The sequence below is a fragment of the Micropterus dolomieu genome, linkage group LG01 (genome assembly GCF_021292245.1).
Source record: "Micropterus dolomieu isolate WLL.071019.BEF.003 ecotype Adirondacks linkage group LG01, ASM2129224v1, whole genome shotgun sequence".
Lineage (NCBI taxonomy): Eukaryota > Metazoa > Chordata > Actinopteri > Centrarchiformes > Centrarchidae > Micropterus > Micropterus dolomieu.
The window spans coordinates 39,886,481-39,903,081 of NC_060150.1; the positions used below are offsets into that span (position 1 = coordinate 39,886,481).

The window sequence follows — 16,601 nt, forward strand, 5'->3', positions numbered from 1 at the left end:
TTTAGATTGAGAAGACTTTTATTCATGTTAAATTTGATGAATACAACGCTCATATCCAAAAATCAAAAGCTGTTAGGGAAAATAAACTATTTTACATCTCTGTAAACAAGAGGACAAAACTTGAAGTGATTAATGAACTCGCTTTGGATTCTGGGTTCTGTGCCCCATGGCTGCATAGATCCTACCTCTTATTACAGCCACTACACTGTATGTATCCTGCTCACCCTCTCCTCCATGTAACGAAGAAACTGGGCTGTCCAAAAGATATTATATTGGCATTTCTTGGCATAACTAGTGACCAAAAAAAAAAACTGAATCCAGTGCATCTCTAAGATGCATTTAAAAAGCTTCTTTTTTTGGTGACTTGTGGTTTGCTGTAAATTAGTATACAGGTGACATCACAAGTTAGAAAACCTTCATTATGAGCTCTCAGCTCAACAGTAAAGTGTTCATGTCAAACCGGAATACTGATAATGCAGCAGTATGCAACAAACATACCACATTTTCAATGTTAGCTCAATTTTTTTCCCCCCCCATTATGATAACTTCTCATTAAACGTTTCATGTCATGTACTGACTTGTCTGATTAGCAAACACTTCTTGTTTTGACAAACTGGTGTGTTTATAACAAAACAAGAAATATTTATATATCTCCATGCATACCCAGGTCCTCATCATCAATGGATCTAAACACACTGTAGTAATAACTGAGAAATTGCTCAATTAAATGTTATGACAATTTTGTCAGGGTGGCAACAATACCCTGCCATACAGAAGCAACAAGTGCATTCGTTTAATTTTTATGGGTTTAAAGCCAATCATAAACTAACAGGAGCTGACATTGTGTCCTTAGCAGAAATGACTATTTTTATCATGTTGGAACAGCTGATATCTACAGTAGTGTTTGCTGCATGTATAAATGCTACCATCAACAGTGCCAAATATTCAGCCTAAGAAAGAAAAACATAATTCTAATAACCATCAGGAGGTTGACGTGAACTCAATTAATTCTGCTAATAAGTCCAACATGACATGAATACAGCTCAAGATTCAATGTCCGTTTTAAACCATCTGCTTTCATATCCTCCAATAAAATGTCAACCAGATTTCCTTGAAATGACACTTCTCAGGTTTTCATTTAATTTCTACATATATCCGTCTGTTAGTCATTACAGTCTGTAAATACACGCTGTGTCATGTTACATTTCCAACATTTAACATGCTCCTGCCAGTCGGCTCAAAAAGTGCCAACCAGGAGAAACACCGATATCTTCAACCTATAAGGCTGCACATAAAGCTTTAAATCTGTAGCGTTTGTCTGTTGGAGACAAAAGGGCTGCAGTGTATGCAAGTAAATATAGATTGATTACATATACGTAAACGTTATCAATGGCCAAGTTTTTAAACACAAGGCTCCCGTTTAAGGTTTCAACTTAGTAGCGTGCATGATTGACAGATTAGTGGCTGCACTAGCTGCAGTTGAAACTGTGCAAATAGGAGAAGTGTTTCAGTTATGCCGTTTTTTGGAGTATCCTGACGACAGCATGTTTCAGGGGTTAAAAGGGTGCCACGGCAGTCAGAGTCGCACTCAGGTACAGTATGTGTGGACCAACCGAAGGTATGAAGGCTCACTGGGCTTCCCACTCCTCATCTGAGACTTCATCGGGGGGAATGGTGCGAGTGTTACTGGCGCGAATGCTGCTGATGTTGGTGAAAGACAGGAGGCTCGCAATACCCATCAGAGTCACGCCGGTGCCATCCATATTCACCTGAGCCAGATGCATGTTTTTCATGAACTTTAGACCTGAGGAAAACATGTAAAAATGCATAGAGATTGTTCACCCAAGCAAGAGAAGATTACATTTGTCAGTTATGGTCGAGTAAGATGAAGAAATGGGCAGTGATTTTATAGTTTGACCGTACCATGGTCTGTGATCCGTGTGCGGCTGAGATTAAGCTTAATGAGCTGATTGCAGCGGATCAGACCTCTCCTCACTACTGTGTCTCCCACCTGAGTGCTGGCTAACCCCAACACCTAAAAACACACGAGGGAGGGGAGGGGTGTTAACATCAGCAAAATATCCTTTAAACCTTTATCAACAACACAGGCGGAGGTTTGCATTTTTTACTCTACCAAATCTGAAAATAAGCTTGTGCTAGGCAACTGACAGATGAACAAATACACAAATGTCACCACTAAAATCACCTGCAGGTGCGGCAAACAGGTGATGAGTTCGGCCACTCCTCCGCTGGTGACAGCTGTTCGGTCCAAACAGAGCTCCTGCAGCTCCTGCAGGCTGCGCAGAGAGGGAAGCCCAGCATCTGTCACCTGAGTGTTGCTAAGTGACAGCTTCTTCAACCTACACAAGAGTACACACAATGCTCCAGTCAATATCCCAGTTTTAATCATACAGAAACAACTGTTATTAAGACCTGTATGTATTGTACAGTACAAAAAAACTGTATGTATAACACAGTATGGCACTGACCTGGCCATGGTGGAGAGCTGGCTGACTCCCTCATCTGTGACTTGTGTGTAGTCGGTCAGGTCCAGCTCAAAGAGCAGAGACAGTCTGGAGAGAAATGTCAACCCACTGTCTGTCACACAGTGGCGTCCAGGGAGGGTCAGCTGAGTCAACTTCAGACCTGGAAGGAAAGTAGAAACCGCTCTAAAGAGTTTGGACCATTATGTTTGATGTCTGCTCACTTTTGAGCATTCCACAAACCTGAGATGATCTGCAGGGCTTGATTGCCATCCGCTACAGGGATTCCCGCCAAACTGAGGGAAGACAGGGCAGGGTGGGTGGCGAGGTGCTCAAGAGAGTTTTCTGTCACACCTGTGCCATCCAGGTTTAGAGTCTGCAGGTTGGACAGCTCTGCCAAAGCTGACACATCTCTGACCTGGCAGAGCAACATCAAGACGAAGAGAAAGTCAGGAGAAAATAACAAAATGCTAAATTGTTAAAAACATGCCAGATGTGCCAGTAGTGCTGAAGTACCTTAGTCTGCTTGATGCTGAGGAGCCGCAATTGTGGCACACAGGTGGGCAAGACTACCAGTGTGGCTTCAGTCACCGCCGTCTGGTTCAGGCTGAGCTGAGAGAGGCATGATGGAGCTGAATTGAGATACAGCACCATCCCAGCATCGGTTACTTTGGTGTGGTCCAGAGACAGGAAACATAGGCTCTTTAAACCTTGTGGACACAGATAGAAGGGAAATAATACGTTACAAAAATCTTTAAAACCCATTGAAAACTAAAAACAAGTACTTAACACAGAGCGGCTTATGTTGGCATCTGGCGTTCTTGCACGTAATTGCCTATAAAGTGGTGTTACATAATATATAATACCTGTTATCCCTGCCCCCCAGTAACAGCCTGAGCCTTGTTTGCAAGACGGTTTGTAGACAGCCTAACCTGTGATATGCTGCAGACAGGAGTCGGTCAGTTTGCTACAGGAGGCCAGGTTGAGGTACTGGAGTTTGACCAGGCTGGAAAGGATTGACAGCCCAGAGTCTAGACAAAACAAGTTCAGGAGATTAAAATGAAATACCACAGATGTTATCCAAACATGCTGCAGAAGTAAACAAGAGAAAAAAAGTGGGAAAAGCCTAGAAACTTCATCCTGGAATAAAATCCTATACCAGTGATGAGCGGTGAGTTGACCAGACTCAGATGCTTCAGCGCTGTGAAGGCCCGTAACTGCCGCAGGAGCTCATTGGTGGAGTAAGGGTAGCAGTTTAGGACAAACTTTTGCAATGGACAGCCGAAGAAGAGCTCCAGCGTGCGTGGACGTAGGAGCCTCTCACGGGACATGTGGTTGAGCAGAAGCTCTGCAAGCTCCGGGGTGAGGCACGCCAGACTGCTGCTGTACTGCATGCTGGGAGCTAAGAGAGTAGAGACATGGGGCCAAGAATGGCTGCAGTGAGTAAACAAAGCAATGAGACATCATCAGCGAGTCTTCTTTATATTCTACACGGTCTCTTACCAGTCATAAGGTGGACAGTTGCGCGGGTGGCCAAGGCACATAGGGACGGCACGCTGGGTGCCCTGAAGGGTCTTTTAGGGGGTGATGGTTGTCCCTGGGAGGCACGGGGGTCTTCTTGCTGTGCAGCTCTTTGAAGACGCTCCACTGCTGCCAGTCCTGCAGCACCAGGCGCCACCCGGCCTCCCGCATCCTCAGGCTCTGCTAGGTGCTCTTCTGGAGCCTCCCTGAAAAACACAAACACAAGTGTCCTTTACAGCCATACTGTACTTTTCATGTAAATGTGAAATACTTCGTGGTTGCTTCAAGAATGCAATCAATAAGCCTTCCCTGCCTGCCAGTTTAATAATGACTAACTGCTGGAAGAGAACATTTAAACTCAGCCAACCCCCCCTGCATAAATAGTTAGATTTATAACAATAAATCTTAATTAAGCTGGTCACTCCTGGTACTGAGTATTAATTGCATTAATTGGGATAACAATATAATTCGATACGTTATTGCAACAAAAAACGCCCAACGCAGTTTCTCAGAGTGATTGTTTTCTATTTACAGCAGACAAACCCCCAAAAATATTCAATTTACAATTGTATAAAACTGAGAAAACCAGCAGATCCTCACATTTCAGAAGCTGGAATAAGCAAATGTTTAGCATTTTTGCTTGAAAAATGCATATAATTTTCTGTCGTAAATGATTAATTGATTTCAGCTCCATTTATAATATAATAGAATGTAACTTTAAACCATAGTGAAAGTCTGCCCTGCCCACCTTCAGAATGATTCATTATAACTAGCTGTAAAACCCTGTAGAAAAGTCCAGTGGAAAATACTGCAACTGTGATATATAAAGTTGTATCATCATACAGTTCTCACATTGTATTAGAGCCAGTCTGTCTAGACACCCACCTGAGTCGGTTGCCTTGCTCTGGCCAATGGTGCCTGGGCTCACATTCTCCACGGAACCTATTCTCCGGAAAGAAAGGCAGCCTTGGCATTCCTGTGAAAATTACACAAGTCACAATTGTAATCCATAAGGATATATTCTAATATTACTACGAAAATCAAAGCAGTCACTGACAACCAAAACCAGCCTATATTTATATACAGTGTAAGTTGCAGTCCTGTTAATATAACACCCCTCCATTCTTGAGCATTTATCTAGTCCTACTGTCTTTACAGTGAAATAAAAACTTTTGTCACACCTCTTATCAACATCTTTTCTTCTGGGTCTTTGATTCTCTTCTAGCTTCTACTGGTATTGAGCTCTGTTCACTCTCTAGTCTGGCACACATTCAGAATAATATGATATACCACAACCACATGCTCTGAAAGACTAAATACGATTGGTTGTGTGGCTGTAAGAACTTCAGTTCTCACTGGCGGGGCTCAGCAGTTCTGACCCTGTGCAATTCACGTTTGACAGAAATAGGGCATTCACCTACGCATTTCCTAATCCAAATCTTTCGTACAGACACATTTACTAGGGCAGTATGTTCTGTAAACTAGGAAACTTATGCAACATACAGTAAGATACTGAATGAAAGTTACGCCAAACAGCTGAACATCTGTTTCTGGCACAGAAGAACAAAAAGTTCTACATGGATGACTAATGGAGACACAGTGGAAAAGTGGAGGAGAGAGGGGTGAAAGCAAGTAAAATGTAGGTCAAGGGAGGGATGAGGTGTCTGCAACAACCCCAGACACACAGAGCAGTACCGTTAAGCATATGAGGTGGTTCTTCCTCTCCTTCTTGTTCCTCATCAACCTCTATGTCAGCAGCTCCCTCGGCATCGCCAGGTACCAACCTATTTCCCCGCCCTGTTGAAAAGCACCAGGAATGTCATCTAATGACTAAACAGCTCTTTTGAATAATGTTCAACATAGTGGTTTGTTGAAACAACAGAGCCTATACAGTTGCAAAGTGGGAGGAGCTATTTCAGAAGTAAAAATCCCACTAATTTTCTGCAAAGACAATGAGAGGTGATCTCTCACCGGTTGAATTATAAGTTGCTTAAAGAAATATGTGGTAAAGTAAACTAAACTAAAATATAAAAACCTATGGTGAGAAGTTAACTATAACTCCCAGTGTGCATTTCGGCAACGTCCAATCACTGAGCTTAAAATTCTGTAAGCTGTGCCGCTAACGGCGAATGGAAGCCAAAGGTTATACTGAAAACACAATCTGCACCTCAAATGACTTCACTTTCTGATTCTGGATCAATTTTGAATTAATTCAGCAACTACGGTGCTGTGTTATGTTGCCAATTGCAACAACGAAGTGTTCTGGTTCATGCCTCTGACTGGCCTCTTCTCCTCCCTGGTAACAGCAGCTGAGGCTCATGGGTCTCAAAGTATTTGAGGTAGTCGGAGCGTGAAAACACGACGTATTAGAACTAAAGATGAAATAATTAAAACTGGTCATGACATAAACCTATAGGATTGTAACATCATCCAGTAGACTCCAATGTTCGCATGTTGAATAACATTAAAAAAACATTTTAAATGGGAATTCAGATTGGGGAAAACTACTTCCACTTTGCAACTCTAAATAAATTGCATAGGCTACTACAGTAATATAACTGTTCACAACAAACAATTTGATAAATAAACATTAGCAAGGTATAACAGCCAAGCATGTAATACTTACCCCAGAAGTGAGATGGCCAAGACGGTGAAGGACCTCCAGGTATCCCTGCATAATTCACTGCCTCTTCCCACAGCTGGTTGGGTAGGGGAGGGGGTAGAACAAGCTCCTGCCCTCCCGCCCGCTCAAGGACAGGGATATGTGGCACAGGAGGAGTCCCAGCACTTGGAGGTGGCTCATTCTGTCCCACTGTTGGTGGATCTGCGGGACTCGGTGGATCCTGAGGTGTCTCTGGAGGAGTGGTCTGAATACACAGTGAAGCGTTGGGCGTGAGGCCAAGTGAGCGCAGTGAACAAGCAAGCTCTGCCTCCCCAAAGCGTTTCCGTGGAAAACCCTGGAGGAGGGAAAAGGAAGGTAGGGAGGGGTGACGTCCCGTGATGTGCTCCACGACGCTGCGCAGAGGAGCATCAGCTGGGAAGCGCTCACGCATGGACTCACCGGATGGCAGCCGAATCTGCAGCAAAAAACACGAGGTTTGAATAACTGCAATTCTGTTCTGTTTGACAGCACCTACTTCATGCACACACGGACATTTCAATTCTTCATAGCCTCACCATGAGGGTGCAGTTGTTATCCAGATTAGTCTTAATGTTTCCTCCAAGCTTCTGCTCTTGAACACTGGGTGGAGACGTCTCTGCGGCGGCACTGGTCTGGATCTTCTCCTGCAGGCTCCTCCGATCCTCAGCTATCCGCTTTAACACCAACTCGCGCTCCTGGCAGAGCAACACACATAAGACAAGATGTTCTTTTCTGTTCTGAGATTATCATCTGATTCTTGGCTTCTTTTTTTTTTTAGCACTGCTGACCTGTTTCTTTTGTCTTCTCTCTGCTCGGACCTCCTGAGCACAACGCTGTCTCTGCTGTTCTTCAAAGTCACTCTTGTCCTGTTTGATGCGGGACTCGACTGGTAGTGGTTCTGGGGACTGGGCTGATGACTGTGATGGTCTCAGCACCAACGAAGGGGACACTGTTGAAGTAAATAACAACAACAAATTATTTTTGCGTACTAAACTATTTCTTTCAGTCTTATTGAAACATGACGTGAATACAAAGAAGTATTTACAGGATATTAAAGTGATGGATTTATAGAGGAGTTTTATAGAGACCCCACTTTAAGAATCCTTAATACAATCCCACACGGAAAGCCTGTAATGCCAAAGATGGCGGTTATCCCGCCCCTTCCGCTAGAAAGCCAATCGTCTGCTTTCATCAGCCGAGGCTCTGCCCACTACATTCAGCTAACTGTCTAGTTTGCCAAGACATGCTGTTGTGATGTTAGCTATAGTAGCAGGAGAGTTGAGTATCGCTGTCTGGAGCTGCTGTGCTGGCTCTGGGATCGTCTCGTCCTCTCTACAAGTTAGCTAACGTTAGTTTACATTACTTGCTGTGTCATTGTTTGCTCTATATCATGGTATTTGTCCAGGTGTTAGAATTTCTACAGAATTGCATACCCCACCAATAAAAGAAAACATAGTCTTAGAGCTTACAGCTTACCTCTGCTGTCAGAAGGAGATGTATGTGTCTCTGAGGTGCTCGCTGTCACTTTGGGTGGGTTGAAAGCAGAAAATGCTGTCTCAGCTGGCTGTGATGAATGCTTGACCAACCTGTGCCGTGGATACTGACCTTGTAAGAGCCTGTCAACATGAGAGAAGGACACAAAAGTAATTTACTGAAAGAAGTGGTCTTTTAGGAATTTAAGGGAAATTATTAGCCTTTAATGAATGTTAACTATTTTAAGAAAAGGGCTGGGACAACTCACCACTCGGCTGCATCTGGCACAGAAAAATGGCCTGCCTGTACAGCTGCCTGGATCTGATCCTCTGTGAAACCCATCTCACTGAGGATGAGGAATAACTCCCCAATAGTCTGCAAAACAGGTATCAAAAAGGCATGTAAACAAGGACTGACCAAAACACCTGTGTGGTTATTTTTCCCTTACCGTAAGTTTTCAATTAGGTGAACTAACCCAGAGTTATTCTTTATGATGACGTTGGATGTTTGATCTGCCATGTACTGTTTGTGGGGACGCCAATACCACTATCCAATTAATCAATCAATTAATTATCTAGGTGTTTTATTTTTATTATCATATAACATTAATAATTTTCAGTACAATGTACCAAGGATCTATAACACTATATATTACAGTGAAAGATCATTCTCCTACTTGCACGCTCTATTCTCAGCTTTTATTTTATTCTATTTCCTACTTTATATTACCTGGCTTTTGTTTTGTTTATTATTGTAAAAACTGCAAAATGTCCCTTTTGGGGATTAATAAAGTACTCTATCAACCTATCTAGCTACAGTTGCATTAACTGAGATGCATGGCTGCAAAAATATTAAGTCAATATCTATTAAGCCTTTTACATCTGTCTATACATTAATACAACATTTTAAATGTGTTACTATTATGTTATAACTTAGCTCTGTTTTATTAATGTTTGACAACATCAAGTCACCTGGGTTATAATCGTAGAAATGTTAATAACAATGTCCCTAATACTTTATAAGGGCTATAAACAGCGGCTGGTGAGAACATTTATTTTTCTTTGTCTGTCTGACAGGGGCCCACCTGCGGTTTCGCGTTTAAACTCTCCAATTCTGAGTTAATGTTTACAGTTAGTTCACAAAGTTGTCAGCAGTTGTCTGGCGTCTGTCAGGGTGAACCATACAGTCTATGGGGTGAACGCATTAATTCAGTGAAACGTACAAACAGATATCAGGCTAACCTACAGCTAACGCTAGGTAAGTTGTTATGACTGTGGTACTGTCAACAAACAACGTTAGCATAGCGGCTAACATTTAGCTGAGGGAGAACGATGGCGACGCTAAAGCTAAAGCAGCTAGCAAGCTAATAATTGTGTGCATTACAGAGTCATGTCAAACACAGCTCGGTAATTTGCAGCTTACCGGAGGAGAATCAGAACTCATGCCGATGTTTCAACGTTAATGCAGGAAAATCAAATTGAAACTAGTGTTAATTAGCAACTTTGTAGACTTCCTGGTTTGGGTCTGCTGCGCAGACTGCTATGCTAGCCACACTGACTTCTCCCCCTCCCACTGTTGATTGACAGAATATCAACAAGAAACCGGCCTATCAACACTGCGGAGAGCCGGAGGGTTTATCCACTGAGGCAGCGGCGAACAAACACAAGCTACCTCTCAATGATTGACAGACCCAAACCAAAACAGCCGCCCTAACGATAACCTTTATCATGTCTGACTAAACATGTCCATGTCATCTGGAAAGATTGAATTTGTTTAGTTTAGTAATAAATACTGCCTGACAGGTAAGTGAAAATAAAATGAGCACCCCAAGACAGCGGCTAAGATAGATTATCGCAACATTAAACCACATATATAGTATATATAAAGAAAGATAGAAAGAAAGAAAAGATGTGTGGGAAAATTATTATATATAACAGGTGCAACTCCTGGGTTCAGTAGCAGCAAGCCACCAGTAGGGGTCACTCTGTTCATATTGGTGTGACCTTGCTGCATAGAAATGTGTTGGCCCAGACAACATTGTCATTCTACATCTGTAGTGGATGAAGTATTCAGATCCTTTCCTTAAGTAAAAGTTATCTCACTGTCAAAATACTCTGTTACAAGTAAAAGTACTGCATTAAAAATGTTGCTTTAGTAACAGGAAAATGTACTTAAAGTAATTAAAGTAAATGCAGAATGAAAAATGTCCCCAGTTGTGACTGTTATACTGTTATATCATGAGATTGTTATTATTTATGAATTAATGTAAAAGCAGGATTTTACTGTTATAGTTGGTTGAGGTTTAACTATGTAACTATTATCTTCACTTCATTTGTGAAGCTGCACCAATGAAATGTTTTTACATGAAAAATGATGAACATCAAGGAATGTACCAGCTGTACTTGACATGTTGGAAACATCATATGTCATCATAACTCTTCATATGTTTTGTATGTAAAATTCTTACTTTGTAAAGTAACTCACAACTACACTGTAGTAGAAAAAGTACAAATACCTCTAACCGGTACTTGAGTTAATTTACTTGGTTACTGTTCACCACTGTTCTACATACACCTGAAAAATAAGGTAGACAGAGTAGACCTAGATCAGTGGTTCTCACTGGGGTCTGGGGACCCCCAGGGGCCCTTGAGGGGGCTCCAGGGGGACCCCAGAAAAAAAGGGGAATAATTTATTTTCACTATACTTATATTAATAGATTATTGTCATAATTCTATCCAGAAGTAACACAGTGAGAGAATGTGTGACTTGGGTCATGGGTTTCATACACTTTCTGGAATAAAACTTGTAAAAGCCAAAATATTATCAGATGGGGGTCCGCGGTCTAATTTTTATTAGTTTAGGGGTCCTTCATGTGAAAAGGTTTGAGAACCACTGGCCTCGATAATATATGAGAAACTGAAGAAAGATACAAACCATGATGAAATGATAGCTTCTTCCCGAGTGGCATTATTATGATTCTAAATATGACTTTAAAAAGTTAGTTAAAATATTTTGGAGAAAATATGCATGTGGGAATCTAACTAGAGAATAGTTTAGTTAGTTGCCTTTGAATGAGCCTTTTTCAACACCAGATCATAAAAGGCACTACAGGGATTGTCTGCGATACTGTTAGTGATAAATGTGTGATAAAAAAAAGTAATTATAGTGAGATAACGTTTGCTACTGAACAGAGTACAATTGGTCGGCTTCACAATAGAATAAGACAAGTAGTCCTATCTGAACAAGTAAATAAACCACATACTTGACTAACAGCATATTCTGACAGACCAGTTTTATTCTGTCAATGTTTCCTGTGGCGAGCGAGGTGAGTTGAGCCAGTTATTTCTTTGATGTGTTTTTAAAGTGAGGACATGACAGTAATGTCTCCAACTAAAATATGTACATATATTTCAGGATGTGGTGCATCCCTGGGAATAATCAATTTAGATCTAAAATAAACTGTTTTCAAAATATGGCTTTCCAAAAAAATGTTGACTCTTGGCTCAACTTGCCCCATATGAGGGGTAAATTGAGCCATATACATTCAATTGCACTTAGATAGTAAAACATTGCAGCTATGTCTCCTAGTTGTTTCATATCAATGTATCACTAAAGTCATCCTGTTGATCGTCATGTTTTGTGCCACCTGATGAATGGACTTCCCATTCTGTACCTGTCCCACTACTCTGTCCAAACCCACAATAGGAGTTGAAGCATGTCTGTCTTACATTTATAGAAGCATGACATGATGGTTTCTGGTCTAAAATACATAATGTCACATCATTTTGATGATGCATAAGAATGCAATGTAAAATTACAGAAGATATCTGGCTCAACTTCCCCCAGGTCTTTTGGCTCAAATTAGCCCATCGCTGCCATTTTAACAAACTTGTGTCATCCAGCAGTTTAGATTCTTAAATTTGCTTATCACTTATTCCATGGGCCTCTCTCCATCACAGGGTGAGGTAAATGGATTACCCTTCAAAAATGTGTGGTCACATGACCAGTTTTGTCTATGGCTGCCAAGAAACAAGGGGTGGCTCAACTTCTCCACATGCTCAAATCACCCCACTCTCCCCTACAGTAGATGTTACAAAATACTCACACTATAAGCATATAAATTAAAACTACTTTTTTTAAATGAAGGTGTGAAATTAAGAAGCTTGCTGTTTTAATTGTTCGTATATTTCAACCAAATTAATGGAATTAAAAAATGTATTTGCTAATGAGGCAAAGACACACACAACACTCTACATCAGATGAGCTGAGGTGGAGCAGGTGAACAGTTCAGGGTTCCTGGGAATCAGCGTAACCTGACATGGTCATCTCACATCTCCAATCTGGTAACGAAAGCAGCTGTAAAACTTGAGGAAACATAAGACATTAACAAATGTCCAAGTTCTTGTCAGCTTTTACAGAAGAGCAATAGGAAGCATCCTGACTGGAAACATCACCAAGTGGCATAGGAGGTGCACGGCCCAGGACCGGAGGGCTCTGCAGCGGGTGAATAAAACCGCTGAGAAGATCAGTGGTACCCATCTCCCAAGCATCAGTGATATGAGTGAGATAAGGTTGTAACGGGGTAGACCTGTATCAGCCAATTTTGAGTGCAGTGGTAGTGTGAGGGGTGAGCACTTAGAGTGAGTGTGCATTTGGTGGGTGTGGTTTTGCACTTGGGTTGATTGCATGGGTATGGACTAATGGCAGACAGGTGTGCTTGGGCATGACATCCATCAGCAAACTATTTAACCAGCCACACACTAGGCTCAAGAGTCTTCTGTTTGTCTCCTGTGTGCAGGTACAGAGTGATTTTGACTCTCTTCTTCCCTGGGGGTAGCTTTTGTTATGTGAGCTGGTGGTAGTGTCTGTATGGGATGGTTTATAAATTGATGTTGTTGAGTCTTCTGTTTGTCTCCAGTGTGCGGGTGTGCTGAGGCTGCTGATTCTTGAGTGAGTGTGGTACACGGCTGGGTCGTGGTCTGGGGTGCTGCCAGTGTAGAGCCACTGCTACTTAGTAGAGTTACCAGAGGCCCAAGCAGTGAGGCTACAACCGACCAGCCTGTGACCAACAGCGGACCCGTTCCTGTTGTGATTGGCTTCGCCCACACAGGAAGATGAAGTTGAGCACACCCAGCTACGACGAACTGCACTTCCGTTTAACTAACAGTTTCCCCCATTTGAACTCTTTAACTATCTTAAACTCAGTCTGGTTTTAACCCTTTGCATGTCCATTTTATATAAATAAACTTGGAGGCTATAATTTGTACAGTGTTTTATTGTTGCCCAGTTTATACACTGGTCAATTGGGAACTAGATTGGGGGTGTTACAAGGTGCCTATGCAGAGCTGAAAGGATACTAAAGGAGACTACCCACAGCCTGTTCACCCTGCTGCCATCTGGAAATATCAGCTGTCATACCACTAGCTTTTTCCCTCAGGCTGTTAGACTCCTTAATTCATCCTCAGCACTATGACTTATTGATTTCCCCCTCTACTGTATAAAACTTTTTTTTTTGTGAGTAGCATTAAGAGAACTACAACTTAATCTTGTTATTCAACCCTAAATCTTGTACCTTGAGAGTGTGTAGCCATTTAGGCCTATGTGTGTCAGTTTTGATCCACGTTGTGGGAACAAAACGCAGGACACTGAAGGAGAGCAGATAAGGTAAAAAGGCAGTTTCCCTCATGGTCTTTGTGGAAAAACAGGCTCGGCAACAGTCAGTCAGCAAAGGCTGTCCAAATAAATCCAAAGAGGGAGCAAGAAGGCAAACAAAAACAGACAGAGATCATTAGCAGCAGGCAGGAACAGCGAACAAGGGCTAGACCACCACTTCAGCCATGAAACACAATGCATTTAAGCATGAATACATGGTTAAGACGACCTGCTGATGTTCAAACCAAGCACCAGAATGAGGGAGACAGGTGATTCAAGTGACTTTCTATGAGGCATGGTTTACAGAGAAATGTCCGAAAAAGAGAAAATATCAAGTGAGCGGCACTTCTGTTAAACGCCTTCTTGATGTCAGAGAATGGCCAGACCGGTGCGAGCTGATGGAAAGGCAGTAACTCAAACAACTACTCGTTACAACTGAGGAATGCAGATGAGCATCTCTGAATCTTTTTATATGCCCTGAATGCACAACATGTTGAACCATGAAGCAGATGGGCTGTAGTGGCAGAAGACAACACCGGGTGCCACTTCTGTCAACAAGGAACAGGGGAAAAACTGAACAATAGAACATTGGGAAAATTTGTTGCGCCATATAACCACAACACTGGAAAAAATGTCTTTAAACTGGATTTGGACACTGAGTTTCATGCCTACAGATTTTTACAAGACAATTTGCATTTAAGAAACATTTCTTATATTTTACATAACATAATAAATAAATAAATGATAGTCCAGTGCCAGCTAACATCAGCATCTGCTGCTCACATGAGGTTCAAGACATAGGCCCAAGCCAGGTAATGTGGCAGGCCCTACCTAAGGCTTCCAATTTCCACAAAGCAGCTGATACAAGCTGAAACTTTACTAGGAAGCTCCTGCAGTTGACTGCTTTGGTTAGCTCATAATTGGTAAAAGAGCAGTAATGAGACTATTAATAATTGTTAAAACTCGTTCTTGACTTTAAAAACAGGAGTTAGTAAATGCAATGGAAAGTTTATTCATTTTTAACAACAACAATTGAGCAACATCCACCTGAAGATCATGTAATACAAAAAAAAGCTTCATGGCAGGTGCTAAATGTGTTGTTTTTGGATGCTTTGTTAATAAATTATTGACCATTTTCATTTAACTTAGATTTAATTTGTTTGATGATGATGCAGATGATGGGATATGTCCCACATTTTAATACCTACTTGCTACTGTAAATGAATCCTCATTATGCATTTCAATGTATGCATGATCGCGTTTTCAGAACCTGAAAACCTTTAGTTGATATTTAATGTTTTTCTATTGTTGGAGGTCATGAGCATCATAACGGAACGACGCCCTCCCTCAGGCCACAGACACATGAATCATCCACGCAGGCGCAGCAAGTTCTGTCTGGAGAAAATGACGACAAGCTGCCAGAAATTAAAGGTTAAAACAGGAAGTGAATTTGTGTTGGCTTCAAAATAAAGGCATTCGACAGCATTTGAAAAAAGTAAATTCTTGTATCATGCTGCAATGTGATGTTTTAGTATATTGTTTTTATTACGAGCTCATCCACAAGTATAATACTCTATTTTTTCCCTGCCGTGGTAAATGCACGCGATTGCCTATGCTCTTCGCGAAGGCTATTAATTTGAGTGATCTACCGGAAGTGAAAGTGTTTTTTATTTTAGCAATTTGCCACCGGTTGAGCGAGTGATTCAGAGAGAGTTTGAGGTGAGCGCCAGGTACCCGGTGAGTAAACAAGACCCAGTATGTGTGTGGTTGTAAGCTTCACAAAGATTTCGCTTTATGAAAACGAGTTTTTTGTGGTTTGAACTACCGTTATCTCCAAAGTCATGAACCGGTCTTTACCGTTGACTCATTTTTCCCGTGAAGAGAGGCGGCATTGACAGCCAGTTAACGTTACTGCCACACATGCACTGGAAGTGTCCGCTACTGCCGGTGGACCACTTCGCTTTGTTGCCCGGCGTGTTAAGCACGTAACAAAGGTGTGTGTAAATGTGCCCGGACTTACAGTTGTGTTGTGGTTTAAACGTCTTCACTGACTGGAGGGAAGTAAACGATCATGTCAGAGGAGTTCCTCATCCCTAGCGGTCACTCCTCCTGACAGCAGCCTCAGTGTGAAAAATATGTTCATGAGCTTAGTGAGGAGTTGGCTGAGACGAGTCCTTGTGTTTTGTTTCTTTTCAAATAACTGAATAAGGCAGAAGATTCATTCATTCATTCATTCATTCATTCATTCATTCATTGCTTAGTGGAGCAACAGCAGCATGGCGTGTCTTGTTTCTCTAATTTGAAAGACCCGTCAGTGGAAAGTTTTAATATAAATATGAAGTGTATGGATAGTGACAATAGGATTGCAACAGTTTTCATTAACAGTAAAACTGTTTTCTTAATGATGCCTGAAGGTCAAGGCAACTTCAGATTGCTTGTTTTATTCAACCAACAGTCCAAAACCCAATAATATTCAATTTACAATGATATAAATCAGAGACAAATAGCAAATCCTCACTTTTGAGAAGCAGTATTGCTTACTATTTTTAGCTTAATAACAATTTATGTCAATTAATTAAGTTAACTACCCGTAATTGATGAATGGACTAATTGTTTCAGAACTTATTTTATATAACCCATGGACTCCCGACAAGAACCCCCAGGTTTCATCCTTTTGACCTATATCTGAGTTTTTTTGTTTTGTGCATCTATTGTACCATAGCTTTGGAGACAAAAGTGGAGTAGGACACACTAATGAGGAAGTATGCTATAAAACATAACAAATGGTTTTAACATCTTACAAAAGCCAGAAGAAGTTGCTATTAAAGTGG

The 16,601-nt window shown here is 41.6% G+C and overlaps 2 protein-coding genes across 6 annotated transcripts in view; one reads left to right on the forward strand and one right to left on the reverse strand.

Annotated features, from left to right (window-relative positions):
- si:ch73-173p19.1 lies at nucleotides 1–15,914 on the reverse strand. Of its 2 annotated transcripts, none has more exons than XM_046054476.1 (17): nucleotides 15,791–15,914; nucleotides 8,387–8,493; nucleotides 8,122–8,261; nucleotides 7,434–7,594; nucleotides 7,182–7,340; nucleotides 6,631–7,081; nucleotides 5,700–5,801; nucleotides 4,890–4,980; nucleotides 3,987–4,210; nucleotides 3,643–3,885; nucleotides 3,416–3,514; nucleotides 3,000–3,193; nucleotides 2,727–2,901; nucleotides 2,490–2,646; nucleotides 2,207–2,360; nucleotides 1,924–2,035; nucleotides 1–1,804 (listed from the first exon to the last, which is right to left on the reverse strand). In XM_046054476.1, exons 2-17 carry the CDS (start codon nucleotides 8,458–8,460, stop codon nucleotides 1,629–1,631), a joined length of 2,712 nt encoding a protein of 903 aa, XP_045910432.1. In that variant the 5' UTR covers nucleotides 8,461–8,493; nucleotides 15,791–15,914; the 3' UTR covers nucleotides 1–1,628. The 2 variants fall into 2 exon arrangements, with proteins under 2 accessions (XP_045910432.1, XP_045910362.1); XM_046054406.1 differs by lacking the exon at nucleotides 15,791–15,914 and adding an exon at nucleotides 9,541–9,698.
- slc4a2b (solute carrier family 4 member 2b) overlaps nucleotides 15,435–16,601 on the forward strand; it is a 48,818-nt gene continuing 47,651 nt past the window's right edge. The window contains exon 1 of one of the 4 annotated variants that reach the window (XM_046054218.1): nucleotides 15,435–15,489. The gene's annotated coding sequence lies outside the window, so the exon portion shown is untranslated. Of the gene's footprint in view, nucleotides 15,508–15,669; nucleotides 15,765–16,601 lie in introns of those variants that run through there. The other 3 variants (XM_046053982.1, XM_046054061.1, XM_046054136.1) reach the window with 3 other exon arrangements.